At 43.4% G+C, this 27,869-nt stretch overlaps 1 protein-coding gene across 1 annotated transcript; it reads right to left on the bottom strand.

Annotated features, from left to right (window-relative positions):
* Window positions 1-107: 107 nt before the first annotated feature.
* Window positions 108-26,569, bottom strand: EIF6 (eukaryotic translation initiation factor 6). Its single transcript, XM_068263923.1, has 7 exons — window positions 26,457-26,569; window positions 26,224-26,357; window positions 19,885-19,970; window positions 17,804-17,979; window positions 13,940-14,116; window positions 7,394-7,575; window positions 108-338 (listed from the first exon to the last, which is right to left on the bottom strand). Exons 2-7 carry the CDS (start codon window positions 26,328-26,330, stop codon window positions 329-331), a joined length of 738 nt encoding a protein of 245 aa, XP_068120024.1. The 5' UTR covers window positions 26,331-26,357; window positions 26,457-26,569; the 3' UTR covers window positions 108-328.
* Window positions 26,570-27,869: the final 1,300 nt, after the last annotated feature.

Raw genomic sequence — 27,869 nt, 5'->3', positions numbered from 1 at the left:
GGATATAATATGCTACAGACTGATTGTATAGTGTATCAGCACCATAAGTATTAACATGTGAATTATCTTGTGATGTGTCTAAGACCAGATTAAGAAAGCTCATACACTGTATTATAAAATGCATTTATGATAGTTCAGAAGAAGAGTAAGTGCTTGACAGTGAGCACCTGCATGTAAGCTTTCATTCAGGTGCAGAAGCTAATATATACTGTGGGTTATTTCAGCTCAGGTGAGTATTTTACTGCCAACAATCCTTCCATGTTCAGCTTCACAATATGGTGTAGTACAAGGAGCAGCTGAACCTCCCCAAACTTCTGCATGGAACAGTTTATGTTAAACTATGAAGAAAAACAAAACAAAAATTAGCTTGGAGGAAAATCTGTTAGTGAAGCCACTTTTTTGTATATAACCATATTTTTAAATAGAAACCGTTACCAAGAATTGAACTTTATCCCGATCAATAGCAGATACCCCCTTTCCCATGAGAAATCATTTCCTTTTCACAAACGGATCATCAGGGGGCTCTGTATTGCCGATATTATGGTGAAACCCCTCCCACAGTGGGAGGGGTGGACCATGGTCCTGACAGTTTCAGGTCTGTGAACGTCATTGCATTGTGGGAAATAACAGCTGTTTACAGCTGGGTCCAACTGCCAAAAAAGCAAGCAGCAACTCCTTCCACTGACCACCTACCAGCAGTTAAAAGGTCACTATGGCCTCAATTCACAGAGCATTATCAAACACTTTATCAAACGTTTGATAATTTACCTCATGGGTAAAATCTCATTTTAAATTCACTAAGGTGTTATATACTTGTTGAACATTTTATCGGTAAAACATTCGATAAATATATAACACCTTAGTCAATTCAAAATGAGATTTTACCCATGAGGTAAATTATCAAACGTTTCATAAAGTGTTTGATAAACGTTTGATAATGCTCTGTGAATTGAAGCCTATGTGGTAAATGTCAGAATGTAAATCATGGAGAGGAAAGCTTTTATGGTGGCCATACATGGTACCATTTTTTTTCATACAATTTTACCATTTCTATGTAGTATAAAGCTACGTCTACACGTAACGATCCGGCGGCGATTTGGCTTATCAATCGAGCCGCTGATGCGACTCGATTGATAAGATCCGACAGGACGGATCTCCACACCGCCAATTCCCTGCTCATTCCCCATGAGGGGACAATGGCAGAGAATCGAGCAGAAGATAAGCGGCGGGGACGAGGGCGGATCAAATCCGACGTGCGAGCGGAGACGCGGAAGAGGCGATCCGGCGGCTAATCGAGCCGCCGGATCGCTCCGTGTAGATGATGCTGAAGGGTAAACTAAGTGAATATACTGAAAGGATAATTTAGGCAGTTCCCTTATACTACATACAATTGGTAAGAATGGATGAAAAAAAAATGTACAATGTATGACCACCATTACAATGGGAAAACTGACAATCATTTATACATAATTGTAAAAATGAAGCATTTTTTTAATTACGTTTTCACTGGAGTTCTTTTAAGTGGTTTGATGCAAACTGTTGATTGCATACATCCAAGAACAGTAAGGAGCATAAGGGTTAAATAAATGTTGGGACAGAATAAGCAGCTTTAAGAGAACCTGTGGCCAAAAAAAAAAAAGTACATATGGTACTTACCCAGATAGAGAGCAGCCTTTGGATGGTCCAGAGGTTTTCTGTGTCCTTTTTTACCTCACCGCTGCTGTGGAAATCCCTCTTCTAGTTCATGGCCATGCTGCCCTCTGTGTATGAGGGCCACCAATGCAGGACATGCAACAGCATAACCACACATTGCAGGAAGTGCAACCAAGAAAATAATATACATTCCTAAAGCTCATGTAGGCTATGTTTAGAGGGATCCTGCACAGCAGCAGTGGGCACCAAGATGGATCAAGACGTGTCTGGATTATCCAGAGGCTTCTCTCTACATGGGTGAATATATAGCTTTGTATTCTCTCTTTTTAAAGGCACAGGTTTCCTATAAAGTGTACCTGTAGTGAAAAAAATTGCCCCAGAGGGAGAGGGAGCCGCTGAATATTCTAGAGGCTTCCCCATCACTGTTCCAGCTCTAGGACCACAGCACTTTAAAGGAGAACTGTAGTGAGAGGTATATTGAGGCTGCCATATTGATTTACTTTTAAGCAATACCAGTTGCCTGGCAGCCCTGCTGGTCTATTTGGCTGAAGAAGTGTCTGAATCACACAAGGAACAAGCATACGGCTAATCTTGTCATATCTGTCAAAATTGTCAGAAACACCTGATCTGCTGCATGCTTGTTCAGGGCCTATGGCTGAAAGTATTAAAGGCAGAGGATTAGCAGGATAGCCAGGCAACTGGTATTACTTAAATGGCAGCCTCCATATACCTCTCACTACAGTCCTCCTTTACGAAGTCTTTTTTTTCCTGCTTCTGTCATATAATCCTGTACAGCATGAATGCTTCAGTGAAATCACCGGATCCCTGCGGCAGATGACTGATTTATGACTGAGGATTAGCCCTGCAAAGCTCCTCAGCTCGCAGGACTTTACTTCCTCAAAGAGGCAGAGCTTTCAGCTGTAGCTCTGCCTCCTCTGCAATCAATCTCTGCGGATCGCCGCGTCTCCCCGCCCCCTCAGTATTCTTTCACAGAAAGGGGCGGGGAGGAGGCGGAGACCCACAGAGATTGATTGCGGAGAGGCAGAGCTACAGCTCAAAGCTCAGCCTCTCCAGGAAGAAAAGCCCTGCGAGCCAGGGCAGCATGATCTGCGACCTGCAAAGTCGTGGAGCTTAGCAGGTTGCCTTCTCTCTGTTAAATCATTCATCTGCTGTGGGGATGCAACAATTTCACTGGGGCATTCATGCTGAACAGGATGATATGACTAAAGCAGGGGAAAAAAAAAAAAATACTTCAGAGTCTCTTTAACAACTTCATGACAAAGGACGTATATATACGTCCATTGTATTTGTGGCCAATGCACCACCAGTTTGTTACTAAATGTGGCACATGTGGTATCGTTTTAAACATGACGAGTTGTAGAATACATTTTGGTGCGTCTTACAGCTTGGACCCCCATCACACAAAAAATAGGTAGGGACAAACTCAATCAAAACATAAAAATTAATTTTCAAAATTATAATCAATCTTGGGAAAGGTATAAGAAAACTACAAGAGACATTTGTGGTAACATTTTAACCGTGATAAGTAGTAGAATACAGTTTAGACAGTTGTAGGGTTGAGGCCCATGTCTTGTGTGTTCTTTTTAGTCACAAACTGAATCAAAATAAATTAATTTTTGCATATGCTGTACCAAAATAAGACTTGTAAAATGATTATGTTACAGAATATAAAAAGAAAAAATATTGTTACCTTAGGAACATGGCTTTTTAAATATGTATGTCGTGAGGGTATATTACTATTATTTTTGCAAATAAGGTCTTCTAATCGATAGTGTATAATGAGAAAGAAAAAAATAAAAGAACAGAAAGACACACCTTTTTTTCCCCAAATTACAAGAATGTCACCATACATTGTGCTAGGGACAAAATCTAAATGTTTTAATAACCAGGATTAATAAGCAAATTAAATTTGTGGGTTTAACTTATAGTTAGCACTGTTTATTGTAAAGCTATATTGAATGTAAATGGAGAAAGTGTTTTTTTTTTATATTTTTCCCTTTAAAATGCATAGACAATAAGGTAATTGCTAAACAAAATAATCACATGCTAAAAGCCTAATTTGTCCTGAAAAAAATTTATAGACCATTTAGTTGTGATAAGTAGTAATAGTTATTGGTGAATGAATGAGAGCAGCGCTATGTGAAAATTGCTCTCGTCCTGAAGTGGTTAAGCACCGCTATAGCTGTAATTCACAGTCTAAGGCAGCGCCCAAATGTCCAGGGCCCTTTTTACTGGTCTCGTGGTTCACACATAAAAAGGTGTCCAGTCAGTTGACAGTTGGCATCAGTTTTACATGTAGTTCTATGGCTGTAAAAGCAGTACATTTCCGGTCCAGTCCTGTCAGTTTGGTTTGTGTTCACACATATATCTGTACATTTCCAGCCCTATCAGTTTTGTATAAGTTTCTCTGGGTATGTTCACAGATTTATGTGTGAACCAGGCCTTATTTCCACTTAGTGTGCTTCTGTCCACCTTTTATCAGCACATCAATGTTACAGATTGATACAGGTTGCTGATAAGCAGACATGAGTACACTAGAAATGAGGAAATGAGACCTAACTCTCACATATTTGGTTTCGTAATTCAAGCTTTTGTGTGTTTTTTTTTTTTAATACAGAATGTACAGTAGCTAGCTAAAAGGTTCAGCTACAAAGTTACTTGTGTGCCACAGCCATATAAGCTAGAGCAGTGTTTCTCAACATTTTATTGGTATGTACCCCTTTTAAAACCCTGTACTCACCAAGTACCCCCTAGTATAGTAAACATTATCACAAGTACCCCTTGAAAAATACATTTTTAATCATAGTACATAATTGGTTCTAAACAATTTCCAAGCATATACTATTGCTTTTAATTAGCTAAAATACTAATTTGGTGATGTTTATATAGGATTTATCATTTTCTAAAACTCTAAATTTGTTATACTTGGTTAATTATACCAAGCCAAAGTACCCCCTGGAACCATGAGAAGTACCCCCTGGGGTACGCGTACCGCATGTTGAGAACCTAGGAGCTAGAGGACAGTCTGCTTCTGAACCTCCCACACCCTTCCTGAACAAAACTGACTTGGCTTTCAAATAAACCCTTCACAAAAGAAAGAATAATCTCACGTAATTGTAAAGGAAGCAATGAGTTCAGGAGCAGGGCATTCTGTATGCTATAGCGTGTAGACTGGGCCATGTAGGGTGTGCAAGAGGCATTCCTGAGCCTACAAAGTAGTGAAAGGAAAGCACCGCAGATGGGGGAGAACATTTCATTCTCTGTGCTGCTGCTCCCCATTTCCTGTACTCAGCTTCCCAAGATTATAGCATCTACTCTACTGATTTTCCAGGACACAATGAACGCTATAAACCAGTAGTTCTGGCTGTGTATGTGGCTTTCCAAGGACACAAAGTTTTAGTATTTCACTCCCTGTCCTGATTGTAATGTCCAAAGAGTTAACCCCATAGTGCAAACGCCCGTCTATAATGGGACTAACATCAAAACCAGACAGCAGGGCTACAGCTTAGTACAGCACTGCAAGTCTTACCAGTTAGTAATATTTTTCATAGTGTATCTGCAGCTCACTGTCTCTCAGTTGCTTGTCCTGCAGGTTGTGGCTATAGCTGGGTACACACGTAGGATTACTCGGGCACTTGACGGGCCCAATGCTGTACAGATGCATCATTAGCCAGTAGGCAAGCATCGCACCAGTTGTTATAAAGGGGGCGGAGCACAAAAGAGCAACTTCCCTTTTGAGTGGAGAGTGGCGAGTGGGGAATGCCGGATCTTTATCAGACGTCTGGCAGCCACTGTACACACTAGATTTTTGTCCTCTGGGTCAAGCTCCCAATGGGTGGCACATGCAAGCACATGGCCTGCATAGTATTAGTAGATGGGAGCAAGGACCTGCCAGAAGGAGAACAGTGATCTTAGCTCTGATATCAAAGAAGACTACAGATACTCTATAGTATGGAAGATAAATGCCCTAGAAAAGATAAAAATTAGTAGTATTTGAAGTGTACCTGAGATGAGCAAATAAAAAAAGATTTTATACTTACCCAGGGCTTCCTCCAGCCCCATGAGCACCAATGTGTCCTTTGCAGTCCCTCCCTCGCGGCTCCAATCATCTGGTATAGCTCCCGGTAATCTGGCTCAGTCGCGCCAGTCAGCTGTTCTGCGCATTCAGGGAAGGGCCCGGGCATGCGCACAAGAGCCGACTGGCGCAACTGAGCCAGATTACCGGGAGACATACCAGATGAAAGAAGCCGCTCGAGAGGATGGCAAAGGACGCATCGGTGCTCATGGGGCTTTAGGAAGTGCAAGTAAGTATACAATCTTATTTGCCTATCTCAGGTTTACTTTAAAGTGGAAGCACGTTTTAACATTTTCTCCCATTGCTCCCCTATAATTCTGGGCATATACTTTTTTTTTTGTTTTTTACAAGGCATCTTTCCCCCAGGACTGCTGCCAGGCAAGGTACCAGGTGCAATGCAAGTCATGCTGGGAGCTGATAAGCCTCTCTCTCCCTCTCTGCAGGACCCTCCATGAAAGGAGGGAGGGTCCCAGGGGGTATGTAGCAGAGCCCTGGACAGCTCACAGTGGTATTCACCCTCCTGGATTTGTTTCCCCTTATCCAAAATAAGAATGCTTAGGGCCCTTTTACACTTAAAGGGAACCCGAGGTGAGAGGGATATGGAGTCTGACATGTTTGTTTCCTTTTTAAAAAAATGCACATTGCCTTGTTGTCCTGCTGATCCTTTGCCTTTAATAATTTAAGCCATAGACCCTGATCAAGCATGCAGATTGACCAGATATTTCTGACAAGATTAGCTGCATGCTTGTTTCAGGTGTGCAATCTAGACCCCACTGACCAGAAAGATCTGCAGCACTGCCAGGCAACTGGTATTGTTTAAAAGGAAATAAATATGGCAGCTTCCATAGGACTCACACCTTGGGACCCTTTAATGCATTTTAATGCTATGTGTTTGGGCATCTGCAAAAAAAAAAAAAAAAAAAAAAAAAAAGCATGCTGCATGCTTTTTTTGTGGATACCGAATCGCAATGCATTAAAACACATTAAGTGTAAAAGGGCCCATAGGGTCATACAGCAAAAAGAATTGTAGAAGTTTGAGACACACGACCGTAAGAGGACCTAACCAGACACGGATTAGGCTTGCATCTAAGGAGGGGAACAAGCGAGCTCATGAGGCGACGGGGGGCCGTATACCCCGGAGGCGCAGTCAGGTCTTTTTCAAAGACCGCAACATCTGGTGAGTGAGTCTATGAAGGGGGAAGAGGTGGATGAATGAACTTTTATGCTGAGAGCGCAATCGCAACTAATGTTATTACTTATCGCTGGCCATAACCCAGAGACTTTATTGCAGCACCTGGCGAATTTATTTGTAGATTATCGATTGTCATTTCAGTTAGATCGTTACTGACTGCTGATAGTGTGGAGCGAGCGCTTTTATCATTTGATTGGAATTGAAAGCCATCTAATCTTGTTCACAGCCAGCTCCTGATCCGGCCCTCCTGTATATAACCTGCCTGTAATAAGCTCCCTGTTCATAGCTCACATGCCACAAGGCTGAAGGTGGCGCACTCACTCACATCCAAATATCACTGTCTTCAGGTAGAAGAATTCACTATTACAGTTGAAGAAAAAACATCACAACGCGCCCAGTAAGTTTTCACACCCCACAACTCCCGATACCTGCAGAAAATAGGAGTAACATACCTGTCAACAAGGGCGTCTCTCATACTGGTGGCAATGGTGCTTGGTTGGGCATCACTTAATTTAAATACACTTTCTATTACTGATAACTCTGTACTTGTAGTGTCCAGGCCACAGAATGCACACCAGTCATTGACAACCATTCCTGCTGCTATGACTTCACTACCTCGATTCACTGTTCCAGCCTGCCAGAAAACAAGGTTAGGTTAGATCAGTTAGGCATGAATCTAAAATAAAATGTAGCATATTCACCCATTTAACTTTTATTGAATAATATCAAAATAGTAAACAGTCTCTGACCAAAACGAATCCAATAACCTGTTGACACTAACATTGTGTGCAGTCATATGCTGCTGTGTACACAAGAATGCAGCAGTTTTAGCACTCCTTACCACACTACACTGGCGTGAGTAAGCACCAACAAAAACAGTGAGATGTGTATCTTATCAGGTGTGACACTGCCCGGCTATATATCCAATGTGCAGAAGCATTAAAAGGGCAACCGAAATAAGAATATGGAGGCTGCCATATTTATTTCCCTTTAAACAATGCCAGTTGCCCAGAAGCCCTGCTGATCTATTTGGCTGCAGTAGTGTCTGAATAACACCAGAAACATACATGCAGCTAATCCTGTCAGATCAGACAATGTCAAACACCGGATCTGCTGCATGCTTGTTCAGGGTCTATGGCTAAAAGTATTAGAGGCAGAGGATCAGCAAGATACCCAAGCAACTGGTATTGCTTAAAAGGAAATAAATATGGCAACCTCCATATCTACATCTCGCGGCAATTGTGAAGTGCAGCTGAAACGGCTGTTGCTGCCTTCGTGGGGATGGGGGGGCTACAGAGCAGCCACTACAGGCAAGTTGCAGCTGCCCCCACCCACAAAGCCACCATCAGTTACGAAGCTCCCTTAGGGGGAGGTTCATTTTAAATATTTTTAAAGATATGGTGCTCAGATCGCTTTAAGCAAACTAAACTTTATAGGATCTCATCTCTGCAATGTTCCAAATTCCTAAAATACACTGTCTTACTAATGTACACTGTTATTTAACTGGGCTGACCAGAACTGTAGAATGTAGTGCGTGTCACAGGGCTGCCACCTTACTTTTTGTAAGTTTTAAAAATGACATTATCTTGTTCTGAATTATTTTCTGGCCTTAAACATTGAATTTTAGGTCATTTTTTTCTCTCTAAGATTACTGTTAACATAGAAGTGAGATGGGCAGCACAGGGAGCCAGCTTATACTGCCCCCAGAGAGGGAAAAGATGAGACAGGAAATGAGGATATTTAAAGAATGTGATGGATATTTAGGCTTTGTTTACATTATGCAATGCAGGGAGCCGTGCATTTCAATGCAAAGCATGGTATCAGAGTTGCTGTCCATTGCGTTGCTGATCCCATTCACTGACGGATGAAAGGGTCAGCAAGGCGTTTCGACAACAATGCATGTCGCAGTGCATTATCCCAGCGCACTGCTGCGCAAGGCACAAGCAGGAATCAGACTGAAGTCTATGTACTTCTGATGTCCTTGCTCATCGCACACCATACATGTTGCTGAAATGCACACAGCAATGCTATTCGTGTGAATGAAGCCTAAATCACAGTGGTGTAGCAATTAGGGCTCTTGCCTTGCAGAGCTGGTACCCCGGGTTCGAATCCCAGCTGGGGCACTATCTGCACAGAGTTTGTATGTTCTCCCCATGTCTGCGTGGGTTTTGTCTGAGCACTCCAGTTTCCTCCCACACCCCAAAGACATACAGATAATATATTTAGCTTCCCTCTAAATTGACCCTAGACTACAATGCGGATATGACTAAGGTAGGGATTAGATTGTGAGCTCCTCTGAAGGAGTTAGTAATACACCCCCCCCCCCTCCCAGACAACATCCTCTGTACATCGCTGTGGAAGATGTTGGCGCTATATTAATAATAATAAATCCTAGCCCAGAGAAAATACAAGTAACATTTTTAAAAAAGTGAATTTAGATTCACTTTATAAAAGCAACATACTTGCATTTCTGATTTTACCTCCAATTTTAAAAACTGGCATGTCACTGCATTATTGATCTTATACGGGTATTGAAAGTAGCTAGCTAGTTTGCATAATACTACAAACAGACCTCCTAGTCAGCTTCTAAAATCCTCCTTTCCCAATGTGGGCTGCTCATCTCTGCGCAGCTATTGTCAGCACTTCAGAAGAGAGAGAAAAGTTGGCCATAAGCAGGTCATTTCCCCCCCCCCCCCCCCCCCCCACTAAATTCAAAACATTTTGAATCTGCAGGACTTCTTTAAATCACATTTAAAAAAAAAATCAGATGTAGTGTAAGAGCCTTTATACTGGTCAGTTTGTCAGCATTCTATGGCAAGTTTGAAATCTCAGGCTGCTTTCATACACAGTGTGGTGTGATTTTCCTGCAGCATAAGGGATGTGGAGTCGGAGTCAAGGAGCCGGAACAATTTATGGGTAACTGGAGTTGGCAGTTTCATAAACTGAAGAGTTGGAGTCTGATTTTTTTGTACCCAATCCACAGCCCTGGGCATGAGAGCCCACCACAATACATTTTGTTTTTTTTACACCCAGCGGCAGACAGTGCCAACAGGGTAGTTTCTCTAGCTTCACTCCTATTCAGTGACGAGTTCCCTTCTGGACAGGAAGTACAACACTGAATGTTTGATGATCTGCAACCCCAGCAATCTACTGTATAATAGATTGTTGCTGTGCCATTGCCTCTAATGCAATCGTGGTCTGAGCGGTACTGCTCGGAAACACGCTGCAGAGTCTGTGTCCTGTGAAGTCCTTCAGGCGCATCGCACCATGTGTAATGTGGCCAGTTTCATAGAGACTAATGGCCACTGCGGAGGGGGGAGAGAACCGCGATGTGATGTGAAAGGGGCATCAAAAGGGGAAAGCTGAGAGCCCAGTATAGTTTAATAAGTAGGTACTGATGTATAGGGTCTTTTTTTGCAATTGGTGAGCGATCCTCACGAAGGTGGGTTACCTAAGGCAACCATTATGTACACAGGAGGGGAGAGCAAACCGGACCCCACTCAGGTTAAAAAAGTTGCTCTCTGTAGAATCTGGAAAGTGGGGTGACACCCCTCCACCGAGGGTGGACAATAAGCAATGCAGCGATACATACAGTGGCTTGCAAAAGTATTCGGCCCCCTTGAAATTTTTTCACCTTTTGTCATATTACTGCCACAAACATGAAGCAATTTTATTGGAATTCCACGTGAAAGACCAATACAAAGTGGTGTACACGTGAGAAGTGGAACGAAAATCATACATTATTCCAAACATTTTTTTTTACAAATCAATAACTGCGAAGTGGGGTGTGCTTAATTATTCAGCCCTCTTTGGTCTGAGTGCAGTCAGTTGCCCATAGACATTGCCTGATGAGTGCTAATGGCCTCAGAAGTTGTCTGAAAGAATATTGGGAGCAACAACACCATGAAGTCCAAAGAACACACCAAACAGGTCAGGAATAAAGTTTTTGAGAAATTTAAAGCAGGCTTAAGCTACAAAAAGATTTCCAAAGCCTTGAACATCCCACGGAGCACTGTTCAAGCGATCAATCAGAAATGGGGAGTATGGCACAACTGTAAACCTACCAAGACAAGGCCGTGTACCTAAACTCACAGGCCGAACAAGGAGAGCGCTGATCAGAAATGCAGTCAAGAGGCCCATGGTGACTCTGGACGAGCTGCAGAGATCTACAGCTCAGGTGGAGGAATCTGTCCATAGGACAACTATTAGTCATGCACTGCACAAAGTTGGCCTTTATTGAAGAGTGGCAAGAAGAAAGCCATTGTTAACAGAAAAGCATAAGAAGTCCCGTTTGCAGTTTGCCACAAGCCATGTGGGGGACACAGCAAACATGTGGAAGAAGGTGCTCTGGTTGGATGAGACCAAAATGGAACTTTTTGGCCAAAATGCAAAACGCTATGTGTGGCAGAAAACTAACACTGCACATCACTCAGAGCACACCATCCCCACTGTCAAATATGGTGGTGGCAGCATCATGCTCTGGGGTTGCTTCTCTTCAGCAGGGACAGGGAAGCTGGTCAAAGTTGATGGGAAGATGCATGGAGCCAAATACAGGGCAATCTTGGAAGTTTACAAACTTGTCAGTTTAAAATTAGGAAAGGTGAGAAAAGTATTTTTTCTATTATACATATGTGATGTGTCACGGAGATCTGAGCATTTGGCGTGATGTGTCACAACTTCAAAAAGGTTGAGAACCCCTGTCCTAGGAGTTTACTCAAGAGAAAAAGGTGAATTGCGTGTGTGTACACGTGCGTGCGTGTACAAAGCGGATGAAGTGGGCACAAAAATCAGATTTCACTCAGGGCACTGTGAAACCTAAGGCCGGCCCTGGACAGGAGACTTGCCGGAATGCATAGAGCCAGGCGTCCCGCGGTACGAGTTTATCTGTACTACGTGCAACTTCATAGGAGCTTTCCCTGCCCCTCTAAACTACAAAGAGAGCTGGGGAAGAGGGCAGAGATAGTGTCCCTGAATGACAGCGAGCCCGCTGCTCGCTGTAATGATTCAAGAGGAGGAAGCAATTCTGCCACAGGCCAGAGCAAATGGCAGCCGGGCGGGGGACAAAGTCAGGTGGGCGCTCCGCCCTGCTGAAAGGCTCTGGGGAGAACACTGGGGCTACAGAGCAGCCACTATAGGCAAGTTAAATTACAGCTGCCCCCACCCACAAAGCCACCATCAGGCGCTACAGACTGGCAATATTGGTGCGCTAAATGCTCAATTAGTGATGAAATATGGCGTATGTCATTTTAAAATCGGGACAAGCCAAATAATGTTTTTAGGGCTCTTTCACAATTTGACGTTGCGTTGCAGGGGACGTTAAAGTCGCATAACGTTCCCCTAACTCAACACATGGTGGTGCTAAAGGTGGACGCTACATAGAACCGCGTTATGCGGCTCTTGGTGCGCCGTTTTCGTTCGATAGTGATAGAATGAAAACGGCGCATGCATATGAATCATTGCTAGCAGGCAGAGAATGATTCATATGAATCATTGCTAGCAGGCAGAGAATGATTCATATGAATCATTGCTAGCAGGCAGAGAATGATGCATATGAAAAATTGCTAGCAGGAAGAGAACCGGCATTGCAGTGCAGTGAATATTAATTAGCCATGTGGCTAGGCAAAATAGCGGACTCTCCCCTCCTCACAAAAAACAACAACATTACTGAGCATGTGCAAACAGTCTAACGCGGCTAAAACTGCATATAATGCACAGCATGCTGCACTTCCATTGAACGTGCAGCGTTACACTAACGCAACGTGGGCACTGTGAACAGCCCATTGATTTTTCATTACTGTGAGTTGGGCTGCATTACAGGCTGTTTTAACATGTGCCTGTAACGTCCCACTCTGAAAGCAGCCTTAGGAATTTTATAAATTGTGGTACTTGTCAGGTTAAAATTAGGAAAGGTGAAAAAGGGAAAAAATAAAAATAAAATAAAATAAACGTTACTGTATTAATAGTGACTGCTGGAGTAGCAAAAATAGACCATCTGTGTTATATATGTTACGGCCAGAACCCGAAGTGTGGCCACTTCCCGTTCTGGCCGGCCAATGTGCGAACTGGCCGCTGCGTTGCGGCCAATGTTAGAAATTGAATGTTTCCTTCTGAAGTTTAATGTGTTTTCTGGCCGTCTCTGGCCAAATGTAGCAAAACCTACTTAATTTCAGCCGCCGGCTTCAGCTATCTCTCCCCCCCCCCCCTGCCTCTCTATCTCTCCTATGGGCGCTGCGGAGGGGTGGGGACGAACGATTCTGGGGGACACACGCGCCCCCCCCCCCTGCTAGCATTGGGGAGGAGAGGAGGCAGGGGGAGGGAGGGGAGAGAACGGAAGCCACCTGCTTAATTTCATTTCATTAAATTAAGTAACTTTTGATACATTTGGCCAGAGACGGCCAGAAAACACATTAAACTTCAAAGGGAAACATTCCATTTCTAACATTGGCCGCAGCGCATCGGCCAGTTCGCACATTGGCCGGCCAGAACCCGAAGTGGCCACACTTCGGGTTCTGGCCGTAACATATACAAGTGAGTCCACTGCAACCTCCCTTTTAAGTGAATTACATCAAGTTGAGGCCTCCGTTGACCTAATTATTGCATTTTGTGGCATGTGCCTTGTAGAAGGAGTGTCCATTTACCAACACTGAAAACCTTGACAGGCTTACTTCAGTACTGGCCTTGCATGATTTTTGCAGACAATGAAAGCGGTTCAATTCTCAGCTACAGAGTATGACAAATTCAAGTCTATTAAGTGCTGTATGACTAAAAGACTGAAATGAAAGGAAATTATAGGGTTAATTAAAAGCAAAATGTTAAGAATGTTTTATTTACTTCTGGCAAGATTTCCCAACTTCCTATTTGCACATGAAGTGATGGAAATTTCAAATACTGTGATCCGAGTCCAAAAGTGTCCCTTTACATCACAATACAAAAATAAAATGACAAATTACAGTATAAACATATGAACTTGCAGAAGGATGTGCATTCTTCTAACTCACCACAAGGGGGACCTGAAGTAGGGAAGAAAGCTCATCCTGGTCTTCTATAGAAGTCTTGGGATGCACCAAACCTCCCCGATTACTAAATGCACAGTAACTTCCAACAAGTACTTGGTCGGCAACAGTCTGTCTAAAAACCTCTACTTTCAGGACATCTGCCAGGATTTCTTCTGTCTCCTGTAACATAAAAAGGCAGATTACTTACGTTACACATGATAAAGGGAAAACGGCTCCACAAACTGGGAAAGGTTGGCACTAATGAAGACACAGATAAAGCAGAGTGCAGAGAGAGAACCCATAAATTATCGCTCTATAGGGAGGATCAATTACTGAAGATCAGATCCAAGATGCTTTTTTTGCACTATCCTCTTAACCCTTTCCTGGCCAGAGATTCCAGTCACTTTCTTTGAAAAAAATATACCGTTTGGGGTATTTTATGTATTATTAAAGCAGAGGAACCACAAAATAGTATATCCAACCAAGTTTGCAGAGATCTTTCAAAAGTTGGTATGTCTGCAGAATACAGTAAAATTGATATCTGCAAAACCTAAATACAATATATTCTATAAAAAAAATCCCACCAAATTGAACAGATGAGACATGAGGTTTAGCCCCTGCACACAAACATGCAATTTAGGTGCAGAGATTCGTATGAAATCACTATTATAGCACACAGATTATGCATTGCGGTGGCTTAGGTGAGTTAACTGAACACAGCCCACGGCCACTGCAGGACGATTGATTCTCACGAAATCCTTCTCGTTCAATTCACTTTTTCTTCTAAGTTGCCCTTCAGGTCAAAGCATCACAGTACCTTAATGGTATGGAGCTCAATAACAGATAGCCGGACCGTTAAGGCACTGTGATTTGATTGATCAGAAGAAGCAGGCAGGTTCCCACAAATGCGTTGTCCTTTTAGTGTTTGAATAAATATATTTTTTTCAGTAGTACTGGCCTATTCTTCAGGAGAGCCAAGACCAACATGGTCTCTCCTTTTTAAACTGCTTTAAAACTTTAATACACATCGGATGCATCCTAAACAGTGACTGTCAGCTCTATCTCAGTTGGGAGAAAGTAGATTTTTAGTCCCTTAAGAACTAAAAATAAGGGAGTGCAACCAACGGGTTCCAGTACAGGGATCCGGAAAACCAAGCTGGGGATGGTCATTTCCCCGCAGGCTCTACCGGTCGTTCCAACCTACCTTTGGGAGTGTAACCTTTAAACACCAAACAACCTCTGATATTGGACTATTGGGCTCCTGGTCTCCTTTTTTGTCTAGAGATTCTTGTTAATACCAGAATCATCCTCTCTCTGGTGGCTTAACCACTTGAGGACTGCGGTGTTAAACCCCCCTAGCGACCAGGCCATTTTTTTTTTACTAATTGGGCCACTGCAGCTTTAAGGTCTAGCTGCAGGGCCGCACAACTCAGCACACAAGTGATCCCCCCCCCTTTTCTCCCCACCAACAGAGCTCTCTGTTGGTGGGGTCTGATCGCTCCCCAGTTGTTTTTTTAAATAAAGATTTGATTAATTTTTGAATAAATTCCACCTTTTTTTATTTTATATCCCCCCCCCCCCCCCCCCGGCCAGCCAATTAGCGTTATTGGCTGTCATAGGCTTCAGCCTATGACAGCCGATCACTTTTGTGCCTGCCAGGGGGATCAGCCGTGTCACACGGCTGTCCCCAGTAAAGCGCTGCTGCAGTTCGCAGCGCTGTACAACAGTCTCCGAGTGGCAATTGCGCCTGGAAGACTGAAGGCGGAGTGGAGCTCCACCTTCCAAGCAGAGATGCGCACGATCTCCTGGAAGCTCCATAAGAAACTGTTCGCGCTGATCGACGTGTAGGGGGTCCTGGGGCTGCCACCGCGTTCATGACAATTGGAGTGGAGCGGTCGGCAAGAAGTTAAAAGGCATTTTATTGATAAGGTGTGAAAATGTAGATAATAAAAGCAAATGGATGTATTCCACCTCCAGAGATCCCTCTCCTCCGGTAATCGGACCTGTTAGTGCAAGCTCAGTGCACAAGAAGATAAAGGGATTCTCTCAGTGCATTTATCCAAAGATTTCTCTTTATTCAGCATAAAACATCAACAATTAAAACATAGCAACATTCACTCACATCTGGAGGGTCCTATACCAATTAGGATCCGCTCCAGTAAAAGCACTTCCCACTACAATGGTACTCCAATAAATACTTGTGTGGACAGCTTTGCCCGCAGGGGATACCCGATGACGGCGGAAGGCCGAAACTATTTGGGACGAGAGCAGGCAAAGCTGTCCACGCAAGTATTCATTGGAGTACCACTGTAGTGGGAAGTGGTTACCGGAGGGGGTTCTTCTAATTGGTATAGGACCCTCCAGATGTGAGTGAATCTTGCTATGTTTTAATGATTGAAGTTTACGCTGAATAAAGAGAAATCTTTGGATAAATCCACTAAAAGCATCCCTTTATCTTCTTGTACACTGAGCTTGCACTAACAGGTCCGATTACTGGAGGAGAAGGATCTCTGGAGGTGGAATACATCCATTTGCTTATTATCTACATTGGATCACCTAGCGCTGTGGAACTTATCTTATACATTGCCTGTTTGTGAAGTGGAAGAACATTCTTGGCACGGCAGTGGTGACATATAGTGAATGTGCATATTGGGCACACAGGGGCACCTCAACATGTTACAAAGGTGTGAAAATACCCAAGAGAAAACTTAGGTGAAGAAGTAAATTGAATAAGGGCCAACGTTTCAGCTAAAGATGAGATCTTCTGTCCATTACAATGTGTTACTTTTTCATGAGAAGTAAAACCAAAATCTCCAATTCAACAAATTATCCTTGACCTCATTATGAATGACACATGAGTGACAGGGTCGTCTTAAAGGGTAGCAGGCAAAAATATTTAATCTAAAGCACAGACCTCAAAGTGATAGAAATTAATGTTACTATACACATTGGGCATGATTTACAACGCTTTTTCCCGTTTTCTCTTATGTTACATTTTTAAAGCTACCAAAAAAATTTATATAATTAACCACTTCGTCCACAGGTCAGTAGATATACGTCCTCTGGGACTTCATCTAAGCCACAGGTCAGTAGATATAAGTCTTGTAGCAGAAGCAGTGCTGTGCAGAATTGGGCTTGCTCCTGTGCACATTTCTGGCAGTATCTGATACAGGACTAATTTGTGAATGGGAATATAAGTTTCCTGAGCTAATGAGATTGATTTTAACTATTAAAAATACTTGTATTTTCTCATTTCATAGTGAAAAACACACTCTGTAGCATTATTTCAGAATCAAATATCTTCACCATAAATTGTGACAGGAACATAATCAAAGTTTTGTGATAAGCAGTAAGAATAGCCAAACAAAATGTGTGTTTTTTATCTACAGTAGCACTTTTTATTTTTAAACTGGAATTGGTAAAACTGAGAAATACATGTTTTTTTTCTATTTTATCTTTGTTTTCCCATTAAAATTCATAGAAAACAACATTGTTTGAGGGAAAAAAATGGCATACAATGAAAGCCTAGTTTGTCTTGAAAAAAACAATATATATTTCATTTCTGTGTCATAAGTAGAGATAAAGTTATTTCTGATTAAATAGGGACATAGCTAAACTGTAAAAACTGCTCTGGTCAATAAGTTGAAAACAAGGTCTGGATGCAAAGTGGTTAAGGTAAGAAAAGTAATACTGAAATGAAATCAGGAACTTACTTTGAGTGATTATTTTGCTTGTAAATGTGCTGAAAGGTTATTTTTATTAAATGAGGTGATAAGTAATGTATGATAAGTTTTGTGAATAGAGCCCATCAGGTAAAGCTACACATCCAGCAATTTATATGTGTGACATGAAAGAACATATACGTACCCTGTCGAGATCTGGGTGAACAAGAGCTACGTAGTCATTACACACCATGACGTTCCCTAGGGCAGAGAGTCGCTCCTCCACTCTCTGAACTCGCACTGAATCTGGTAGACTGTTCTTTATGTGTTGCAGCTCCTGGTCTGTTGCATTGTTGGGAACTAAAAGGCCGTGGCGGTTTCCTACATAGGACAGAAAGAAATAGCTATTTGAACCTTTGGTCACATGCTTCTTGGCTGCCGCTTCTTGAAGAAAAACAAACTGATATACAGGATGATGCACACAGTAAAACAGGCACACCATCCAGTTCTGGGTGCTTGATGATGCGACTTAGGGCCTGTTTCCACTACATGCATATTGGATGCAGAAAAACTGACTCCAATGAATGCCTATGGGCTTGTTTCCACTAAACGCGATTTTTCTGATGCAGATTTTCCCATAGGCATTCATTGGAGTCCGTTTTTCTGCAACCAATCTGCATGTAGTGGAAACAGGCCCTTAAGCATTCATTGCTCCAATATCCAATAAGGCCCGGTTCACATTAGCGTTCGCTATCCGGATTTTCCGGATCTGATCCGGACAGCATACTGTACACACGGAACGTACGTTCCGCATAGCAATGCAAAGGCTATGCGGACGTTCACATACGTACGTTCCGTACAGTACGGAGCCGGACCGGATACGGACTCCTTTCCAACATGCGCTATTTTTTGTGTCCGGATCTCCGGCCCACGCATCCTGACCTGAGCCTGACAGCACCATCAGGAACACAGAAACCAATGGGAAACGGAAGGCACAGAACACACTGCCTACAAAAACCTGACGTTCTACCCCACTTCCTATGCGTATCCAAGCGGCCATTTCGGATGGGGACACATGGGCCAAGCATGTCTGGAGTGGAGCAGCAGTGACAGACGTGCTGGAGCTGTTTGGCAGAATATCGGAGGTGGAGGTGAGGCCTACAGCGGAGGAACCTGATTCTACAGGTGCACCAGGTGCACCTTCTGCTGACCCGAACATATTTTTATTCATATTTAACTATTTTTTGCCCACGGATCCGGATGGCAGCCTGATACAAACGGACCGGATCCGGATCGGAACCGTACGGTTCTGATCAGGATCAGGTCAGGATCCGATCCGTTTACTTGCCAAAACGCAAGTGTGAACGGGGCCTAAGACAACACAGTTCATCAGCACACCAGTCGTTATAAAGTTAAGAGCAACGCACTTCTATTGTGCAAACAGCCACATAAGGTTTGGTAATGACAGAAAATAAATAAATATCAGAAATACTTTACCAGTTACTTCCATTTATCTCATGAAAATCATGGTGATCTTTCAAATGCTGCACACAATTTATGAAAGATTTTACACAAAGCAAACTTTAAAATATGTTCCCTGAAATTCACACTGTAATGGAGACCCTGCATAATTTGAAATTGGTCATAATCTTAAAACTGACAATTAAACTACAGATGTTGAATTTACACTCCAACTTAAAAGACAACTGTAGTGAAGTATATGGGGGCTGCCATGTTGATTTCCTTTTAAACCATACCAGTTGCCTCGAAGTTCTGCTAGTCAATTTGGCTGCAGTAGTGACTGAATAACAACAAAACAAGCATGCAGCTAATCCTGTCAAATCTGACATTGTCAGAGACACCTGAAAAGGATTGCTAAAAAGGAAATAAGGCAGCCTCCACATCCCTTGCTTCAGTTGTCCTTTAAAGGAAACCAGAGCTTAGATAAAGTAAAAGTTTTATACATACTTGGGGCTTCCTCCAGCCCCATGCGCATGGATCGCTCCCGCACCGGAGAGATACGTAGAGGGCGCACTTCTCTTGCGCAGACTGGCCGCGACTGGCTGAAGTTACAAAACCCGGTACAAAAGAGGGAGAAGACTGAGGACGGGGGCGTGGAAGAGATCAGTGCGCATGGGGCTGGAGGAAGCCCCAGGTATGTATAAAACTTTAACTTTATCTAAGGTCTGGTACACTTTAAAGGGCACTTGAAGTAACAAAATGTGAGAGGTTTAAGAAACACCAAATAATCGCAACACCCATTCAGAACAAATCACTGCTACCCACCTACACACATTCTTCCAATAATTCTGCATCCTGCTATTGATGCGTGGATAACAGGTATTGTATCTGAAAGCTCCCCTTCAAACACACTACAAAGAAAGGAAAAACAAGACAAGTTAGTTTAGCAGGCATTATCCAATCTCTAGAATGTTGACTGCACAGAAATAACTGGACGGTTGGATGTGCAAACGTGGTGGAGGCTTGCAAAAGGCTTCTGGACAGCAGCAATCTAAACAAAGTATTATTGTGGCTGCAAAATAGAATAAGTTGAACTTACAATGAGTGGAAATTAACTGGATGCAAGCAAAGATTATTTAATAAATTACAACGAAAAAAAAACAAAACACAAATGTGAGGAGCCAGCAAGTCCGCAGTGTACTGAAATTATCCCAAGCATAAGGTTTTCCTGCTATGTTGCCAGGCCTGTTTTCTATGTGCCTTCACATGCTTCCAACTCCCCGCCTTCAGGCATGTTGGCAAAGCAGTATGACGTACATTCACAGGGAAATCTCTTTACAAGAAAGCCTGTCGGCTGCTGGAAAAGAAGAGAGATGGAAAGGCAGCATTAAAGGGGCACGATGATGAAAAATTGTAAAATTTAAAATATGTGCAAACATAGACAAATAGGAAGTACGTGTTTTTCCAGAACAAAACGAGCCATAAATTACCTTTCTCCTAAGTTGCCGTCACTTACAGTAGGTAGTAGAAATCTGACAGAAATGACAGGTTTTGGACTAGACCATCTCTTCATAGGGGATTCTCAGCAAGGCTTTTATTCTTTATAAAGATATTCCCTAAAAATGATTTAAACAATGATGCTGCCAGCTTACCTACTCGCTACACAGTTTTTTAGCAGTTGGACAGAGCAACTGCCATTCACTAAGTGCTTTTGAAAATACCTGAGAATCCCCCATGAAGAGATGGGCTAGTTCAAAACCTGTCATTTCTGTCAGATTTCTACTACCTACTGTAAGTGACAGCAACATAGAAGAAAAGTAATTTATGGTTCGTTTTACTCTGGGAAAAAAAAAAAAAACATACTTATTTGTATATGTTTGCACATATTTTAAATTTTACAATTTTTCACCATAGTGCCCCTTTAACAGCAGGCTGCAAATCAACCTTGGCAGGCTGTTAGGTGCCAGTAGACTGGCAGTTAATTTTGGTAAACAAAATAAATTAAAAATGAAGTCTTAAAAGACATGAACTGAGATGGATCTGGAGGCTGCCATATTTATTTCCTTTTAAACAATACCAGTTGCCTGGCTATCCTGCTGATCTCATTGGCTGCAATAGTGTATGAATCACACACCTCAAACAAGCATGCGGCAAATCCGACTTTAGTCAAAGCACCTGATCTGCATGCTTGTTCAGAGTCTATAGGAACGTACACATGCATGACCAAAGTTGTCTGAGGCGGGGCGATAATGACTGCCTCAGCCTATGATAATGAGTGTTTACAGCGGCCCCGACCCACTAGCAATCCACCCGGCAGATCAACTTGGCTGAGCGACGGCCAGCTCCATTGTGCAACCGCCCCCCGCCTGCCACGTTATGTCAGGTAGGTGCCGCTCCATTGTCCCACTGTCTTCTCGCATAGTAACAAAGTGCATCTTCAGCTATACAACAGTCTTTGCCTCTGTGCAGCCCAGACCAGCGGTGTCGCTCGAGGGATTGAGTCCCGATTCCCGAAGGGCAACATCAGTCAAAGGTGTAGAAGTACCTTATGACAAAGTATGAGAGGAGGGGGATCAGCAGGACAGCCAGGCAACTGGTATTGTTTATAGTCGGGGGTCAAAAAACAGATACTTGCCTAAGAAGAGGGAAGCCTCTGGTTCCTCCAGAGGCTCCCTGTGTCCCCCTACTGACCACTGCGGCTGCCCAGGACCCTCCGGAAGATTATGCACAAGCTGCTCCGGTTTTCTGTACGGGCCTGGCATGAAGAGGAGAGCGGTCAGAGATCAGACAAACTCTTGTTGGATTACATACGGGGGTCCGCAAGCCGAGATGGTGGCCCGGAAGATGGTGTGGGAAGCCTCTACATACAAGAACCAGAGGCTTCCTTCTTCTGAGGCAAGCATCCGTTTTATGACCTAAGGTTTGCCTCAGGTACACTTTAAAAGGGAAAGACATACGGCAGCCTCCATATCCCTCTGACTTCCGCTGTGCTTTAAGAATTTGGATAACTGTCGAATTATCAATAGTGAATTAATTCAGAAATGCAGTAATTTAAAGGGAACCTTAACTGAACGGGGGGTAAAGAGTTTCACTTACCTGGGGCTATTACCAGCCCCCTGCAGCAGTCCTGTGCCTTCGGAGCCGCTCTGGAATCCTCCGGTCCCCCACTGTCACTTAATTTCGTTTTTGACGACTCACCAGTCGGCCGGCAGCCATGCGTATTATTGGACGCATTCCCTACTGCAATTAGCGCTGTTGAGGACCACAATGCGTACAAAAATACGCGTTGCCGCATATCTACGCGTGCGGAATGCGACAGCGCGTATTTGTACACGTTGAGGTCCGCAACAGCGCTAATTGCAGTAGGGTATGCGTCCAATAATACGCATGGCGGCCGGCCAACTGGTGAGTCGTCAAAAACGAAACTAAGTGACAGCGGGGGACCGGAGGATTCCAGAGCGGCTCCGAGGGCCCAGGACTGCTGCAGGGGGCTGGTATTAGCCCAGGTAATTTAAATTCTTTACCCCCCCCCGTTCAGTTAAGGTTCCCTTTAAGTGGAAGATTGGCAGCCACATAGCATTGTACTGCCATGAGTGCTATACAGCTAGTAGTGGTCCAATCAACTTTTGAACAGAATTCTGCATGCTGGATCCTGGCATTATGATGGCAATGGTTAAGCGCAACTTTCAACTCCTTACCCCACCCACCAGATAATGCTGTTGTGAGCCACGCTGTGGTCCCTCTCCATAGCATTATGCATTGCTCAGCTACAGCTAAGGGACAAGCCTGTATGAGCTCATGGCCAGAACTGTTGCTCTTAGGACCGAGCCCCAATCTCTAATGGCTACAGCTGTAGTGCATGTGTACACGTTTTAACCGTAAGCTGATCTGACAATCAATTGCGCTAGGGTAACCATGTTATTTAATATATGGTACCTCCTGTGGAGTTATTGACTGTAAAAGTAAGAACAACTGAACGAAAAGAGGAAGCATCTAGAAAAACAAGAAGTAAAAAAAATGAACTGTTGCTTATCTAGTCAATGCCAAATGTATTTTTTTTTAGTTTAGGGCAATATAGAAACCTCTTTGGTTTTTATTGAGGCATTTGTCACTCCATCTGAGGAAGTTACTCTCACTTGCTGTTCTGACAACAAGCGGAGAAATCTCTGCAACAAAGACGTGGAAAAATACATGAAAGCCTTAAAGTCCCATTGGGTGCTTACATTTTTGTGTTGAGGTCTTCTGGTCAAATTCAGACAGCAACATGGTCCATCTGGAGCTGAACTGTAATGCCTGGTACACACGATGCAATTTACCTTCAGACAGACGGTCGAATCGATAACTTCCGCCAGGTCCAATCTGATTTTAGATCTTTTTCTGATTGATTTTATGAACACTTCTATACAAAATCAGAGAAACTATCAGAAACCAGATCGGACATGTCGTAAATGTTCAACAGACCATGAATCTGACGGGAAATTGCATTGTGTGTACTAGGCATTATACCCCTTTGACTTACTGTTCGACCAAAAGACTGTCGGAGTTCTGGGGCAATTGCTTATTTTACTGTAGTGCTGTTCATAAGTACTGCAAAACTGCTTATAAAATTGTCCTATAATTATACTGGCTGCACAAGAAGAGAGATTGGAAGGATCTAACAATAGATTTGCTTTGCAGTCACTACAACATTGTTTTCAGAATAATGTACATCATTTTTCCACAATACAATATCTTCTTAGATCCTATACGTTGCATGGAAATCTTTATCAAATGATGCGTTTTATAAATAACATATAGAAAACGCATCATTTGCTGTCATCAGCTTGCCTCCTCCTATGCTGTAAGCAGAGTTGCACAAGCACTGCCTTCCCCCATCGTGTCCCACCCGGCTACTATTTCATACCACCCAGCTAGAAAATTATGGGGAGAACACTGGGGGGTTATGGAGGGCTGCCATAATTATTTCCTTTTAAAACAATGCAAGGTGCCTGTCTGTCCTGCTGTTCCTCTGCCCCCAATACTTTTTAGCCATAGACCCTGAACGAGCAATGCAGATCAGATTTAAGTTTTAATTGGATTCACCAGGGCTGTGGAGTCGGTCCAAAAAGCCACCGACTCCGACTCCTCAGTTTAGGATTCCTCCGACTCCTCTAATTTGCATATTACAATTTTGTTGATTAACAGTATGTAACGTGAAATTCGTCTCTTAACTGCCAACGCTTAGGAATTTTACAAGACAACTGAAGTGAGAAGGATATGTAGACTACTATATTTACTCCCTTTAGACTAAAACTAGTCCTTGGTAAGATTACTTGTAAAATGTACAGCCCGGAACAAAGAACATCTATCAGGCCCTAGGCAATGTAACTGTGGGTACATGTAAGAATGATGTGCAGGTACTCTGCAGGGGAATGAGGAGATTCTTCCTCTATTACACATTCTTCATGCACAATCTGAACCAGGTTTATGGGTGATAGACAACACCTCTGTGTTCAATGTGCACAACATTCTCAGTGGATTCCCTGCAGCTCTGTAGGGAGTGCATATGTAGAGTATAGTACTACTGTGTACCAAAGTAAACCTGAGACAGATGAAATGAAAGTTTTATACATACCTGGGGCTTCCTCCAGCCCCCTTCAGGCTAATCAGTCCCTCGCTGTCCTCCTCCGCCACCTGGATCTTCTGCTATGAGTCCAGGTACTTGAGCCAGTCTGGTGTAGTGCGCATGCACACACTCCGCCGCGAGCATACTACACCTGCGCAGCACTATTCTGCAGGTGCAGAACGCTCCTGACTGTGGAAGCGGCACGTGGACAGACTGATCTGACTGGCTGAATTACCTGGACTCATAGCAGAAGATCCAGGTGGCGGAGGAGAACAGCGAGGGACCGAATGGCCTGAAAGGGGCTGTAGGAAGCCCCAGGTATGTATAAAGCTTTTCTTTTAATTCGCCTCAGGTACCCTTTAATTCATAGTCACCAAACCAAATTTTAACAACATATCAAATTATTTGATTTCATGAGCAAAGAGAATAAATACATTTGCATAAACCAGCATCAATGCAGAATTATTTCCATCTCGTTGACCATCTCTATTAGTGATACGGCTACACATCAGGCTTTATTCTTACAGCATAGACGTTATTTAGTATATATAAGAGATTCCTGTGTACACATCATATATACTGTACAGTCACAATCAGATATGTATATCTGACTTTAAAAATACGGGGACTGCTTTATTGAAGCAGCACAAGTAACTAATTTTGATTGGTTTATTTCATTTTTGTGGACTGAACACAGCTATTACTGTATATATACATTATTTTTAATGACTATTATCTGAGAAATAGAACATTTTATCATATTTTCTATTTTAATTACAGTTACAAATTCATCAGGAGTCGGAGCATTTTTTCCCAACTCCGACTCCAGGCACCCAAAATTGCTCCGACTCCACAGCCCTGGGATTTACTGCATGCTCGTTTCAGGTACTATTGATGCATGAAAGACCAGCAAGGGTACCACATAACTGGTATTGTTTAAAAGAAAATATGGCAGCCTCCATATCCCTCACTTCAGGTGTCCTTTAAAGGAGTACATTTGAAATCGGCGCCGGTAGTCTTGGGCGCAGGATACAGGGGTATATTGCTGATCCTGCTTCTGCACAAGTCCGGGCCGATTTAATTACTATTCCCCCTCCAGGCCGCCATGGATAGTGGGGGAATGAAATAATTCGGCTTCCAGCGATTGCTGGAGGCCGAATTATTAAGTTTTTAAGCAACCTCGGCTCCGTCTGCTGACGGCTCCGACGTTACTCACTGAGCGCTGCAATAGGAGTAATTCCTATTGTAGTCTATGGAAGTGCCGTCTGCACCCAAATCTAGCAGCGCTGAAAAGCACTGCTCCGCTTTAAAGCCCTTCACAGTCTCCCCAGATGGCACCTGTCCCCTGCAATACAGCCCAAAAGCCTGGCACACTTCGCCCTTGGCAACAGGAACGCAATTAGGGAGTGTGCATGGCCAGGATACCGGGCTGTATGTATCAGAGATCATATATATCAGAATAATAACGGATAATAATCAGTTATTGAGTCTGCATGTAGCCCTGTGGATCCATCTAACATAGCAGTCACACCTGGGAGATGACGACGGGAAAGCCTCACCTGTAGAAGTTTTCCGAGCCTCCTATGGCCACCAGGCAATATGTATTCGTCAGCTTCGCAAAGCAACCAATCTCATTGTTATTTTCAAAGCAAGCTCGAACGGCCATGTCTGCTCAGCGCCGGGGAGGTTCTCACTGAGTGAAATAGACAAGATACGAGTTACAGCGCTAAACAGAGTCATCAGTCGCAAACCTATCATTAGTAAATACAAGTTGGGGTCACAGTGGTCTCACCTCACGCACACAATGATGACAGCTCACTTGGAAATTCAGACCTAATTCAGTCTCCCCACACACGTGGCGGACAGCAGAATGTCTCTGCTTCCGGGTTGCACTGCGACGTCAAAGACGCACCCAATAGAATTCAGGCGTATAGGGCAAAACGTGCTCCCGAGGCGGCCATATTTGTTGTGGGTAACTGACTTACATCTTACTAGATGTGTACAGGTAGCTCTTTAGGAAAAAAAAAAATATGTATAGGCATAAATGAAGAAATTACGTACCTGCGCTTTGTTTCTGAACGAATATTTGCTATACAATTCCACCAGCATGCGGAAATGCTTAAAGGGGAACTGAAGAGAGAGTTATGGAGGCTGCCATGTTTATTTCCTTTTAAGCAATACCAGTTGCCTGGCGGTCCTGCTGATTCTTTGCCTCTAATACTATTAGCCATAGCTCCTGAACAAGCATGCAGCAGATCAGGCGTTTCAGACTTTAAAGTCAGATCTGACAAGACTAGCTGCATGCTTGTTTCTGGTGTTATTCAGATACTACTGCAGAGAAATAGACCAGCAGGGCTGCCAGGCAACTGGTATTGATTAAAAGGAAATAAATATGGCAGCCTCCTTATACCTCTTACTTCAGTTCCCCTTTAAAACAGCTGACTTTACCGCACACGTAGCAAATTCTGCATTTATAAAGGCTCCTTCCGCATGAAAAGCTGACATTACTGAGCAGAGCGATAAATCACCGCCTTGTGCAGTGATTATTGTAAAAAATGTAACAAAATGTTCATTCATTAAGAATACCGCAAGCGGTATGAGGTCGGTAAGTACCGCTCCCTTGGATGTGGCGATACCAATGTTAAGTGAATGGAGACACAGACCTCCCAGGCAGCTGCAGTAGAGCGGAACACGGAGAAATGTATAAACTCGGCAGCTTCCGTGTCTCCGCAAGCCTACTGCCTGCCTACCGCCAGCCTAGTTCGGGGAATCTCCGCACTGCTATCACAACTGGATACATTTTTATGAATGAGCAGCCAGAAGTCTAAAACACCGCCAGCGGTGTTTTCCTGCACTGATTCTCCATACCGACAGCACTTTCATGAATGATAACCTTTGTAACAACTTATTTCTTCTATCCTATAAGTTCCTATATTTGTTCTAATGTGGTCTGGATTACTGCAGCCTTTTCTAGTTGCACTGTCTCTGTAATATATCTAATCTTTTCTTTGTCAAGCTTTGTGGAACCAGGGAGGAATGGGCTGCCTCTGTTGTAATGAATACAAGTTATGCACGCCCCCTGCAGGCTCTGTGTGCACTGGCGTAACAATAGGGCCTGCAGCCCCTGCTCCCGGGCACCCCCCCCCCCCCCTGGGGCCCACTCGGGGCTGTTTTGTGGGGGCTGGAGAGGTGGCAGCATGAGGGG

Source organism: Hyperolius riggenbachi, chromosome 12, assembly GCF_040937935.1.
Source record: "Hyperolius riggenbachi isolate aHypRig1 chromosome 12, aHypRig1.pri, whole genome shotgun sequence".
Taxonomy (NCBI): domain Eukaryota; kingdom Metazoa; phylum Chordata; class Amphibia; order Anura; family Hyperoliidae; genus Hyperolius; species Hyperolius riggenbachi.
This window is presented reverse-complemented; position numbering and strand designations above follow the sequence as displayed.

Excerpts from the sequence above, each read along its gene's own strand:
- EIF6 (XM_068263923.1), bottom strand. The coding sequence starts at position 26,330 with ATGGCCGTTCGAGCTTGCTTTGAAAATAACAATGAGATTGGTTGCTTT. Across the intron at positions 14,117-17,803 it reads TTCACCCAGATCTCGACAGG|GAGACAGAAGAAATCCTGGC; the intron begins GTACGTATATGT and ends TTTATGTTACAG. Across the intron at positions 7,576-13,939 it reads TACTTCAGGTCCCCCTTGTG|GCTGGAACAGTGAATCGAGG; the intron begins GTGAGTTAGAAG and ends GTTTTCTGGCAG.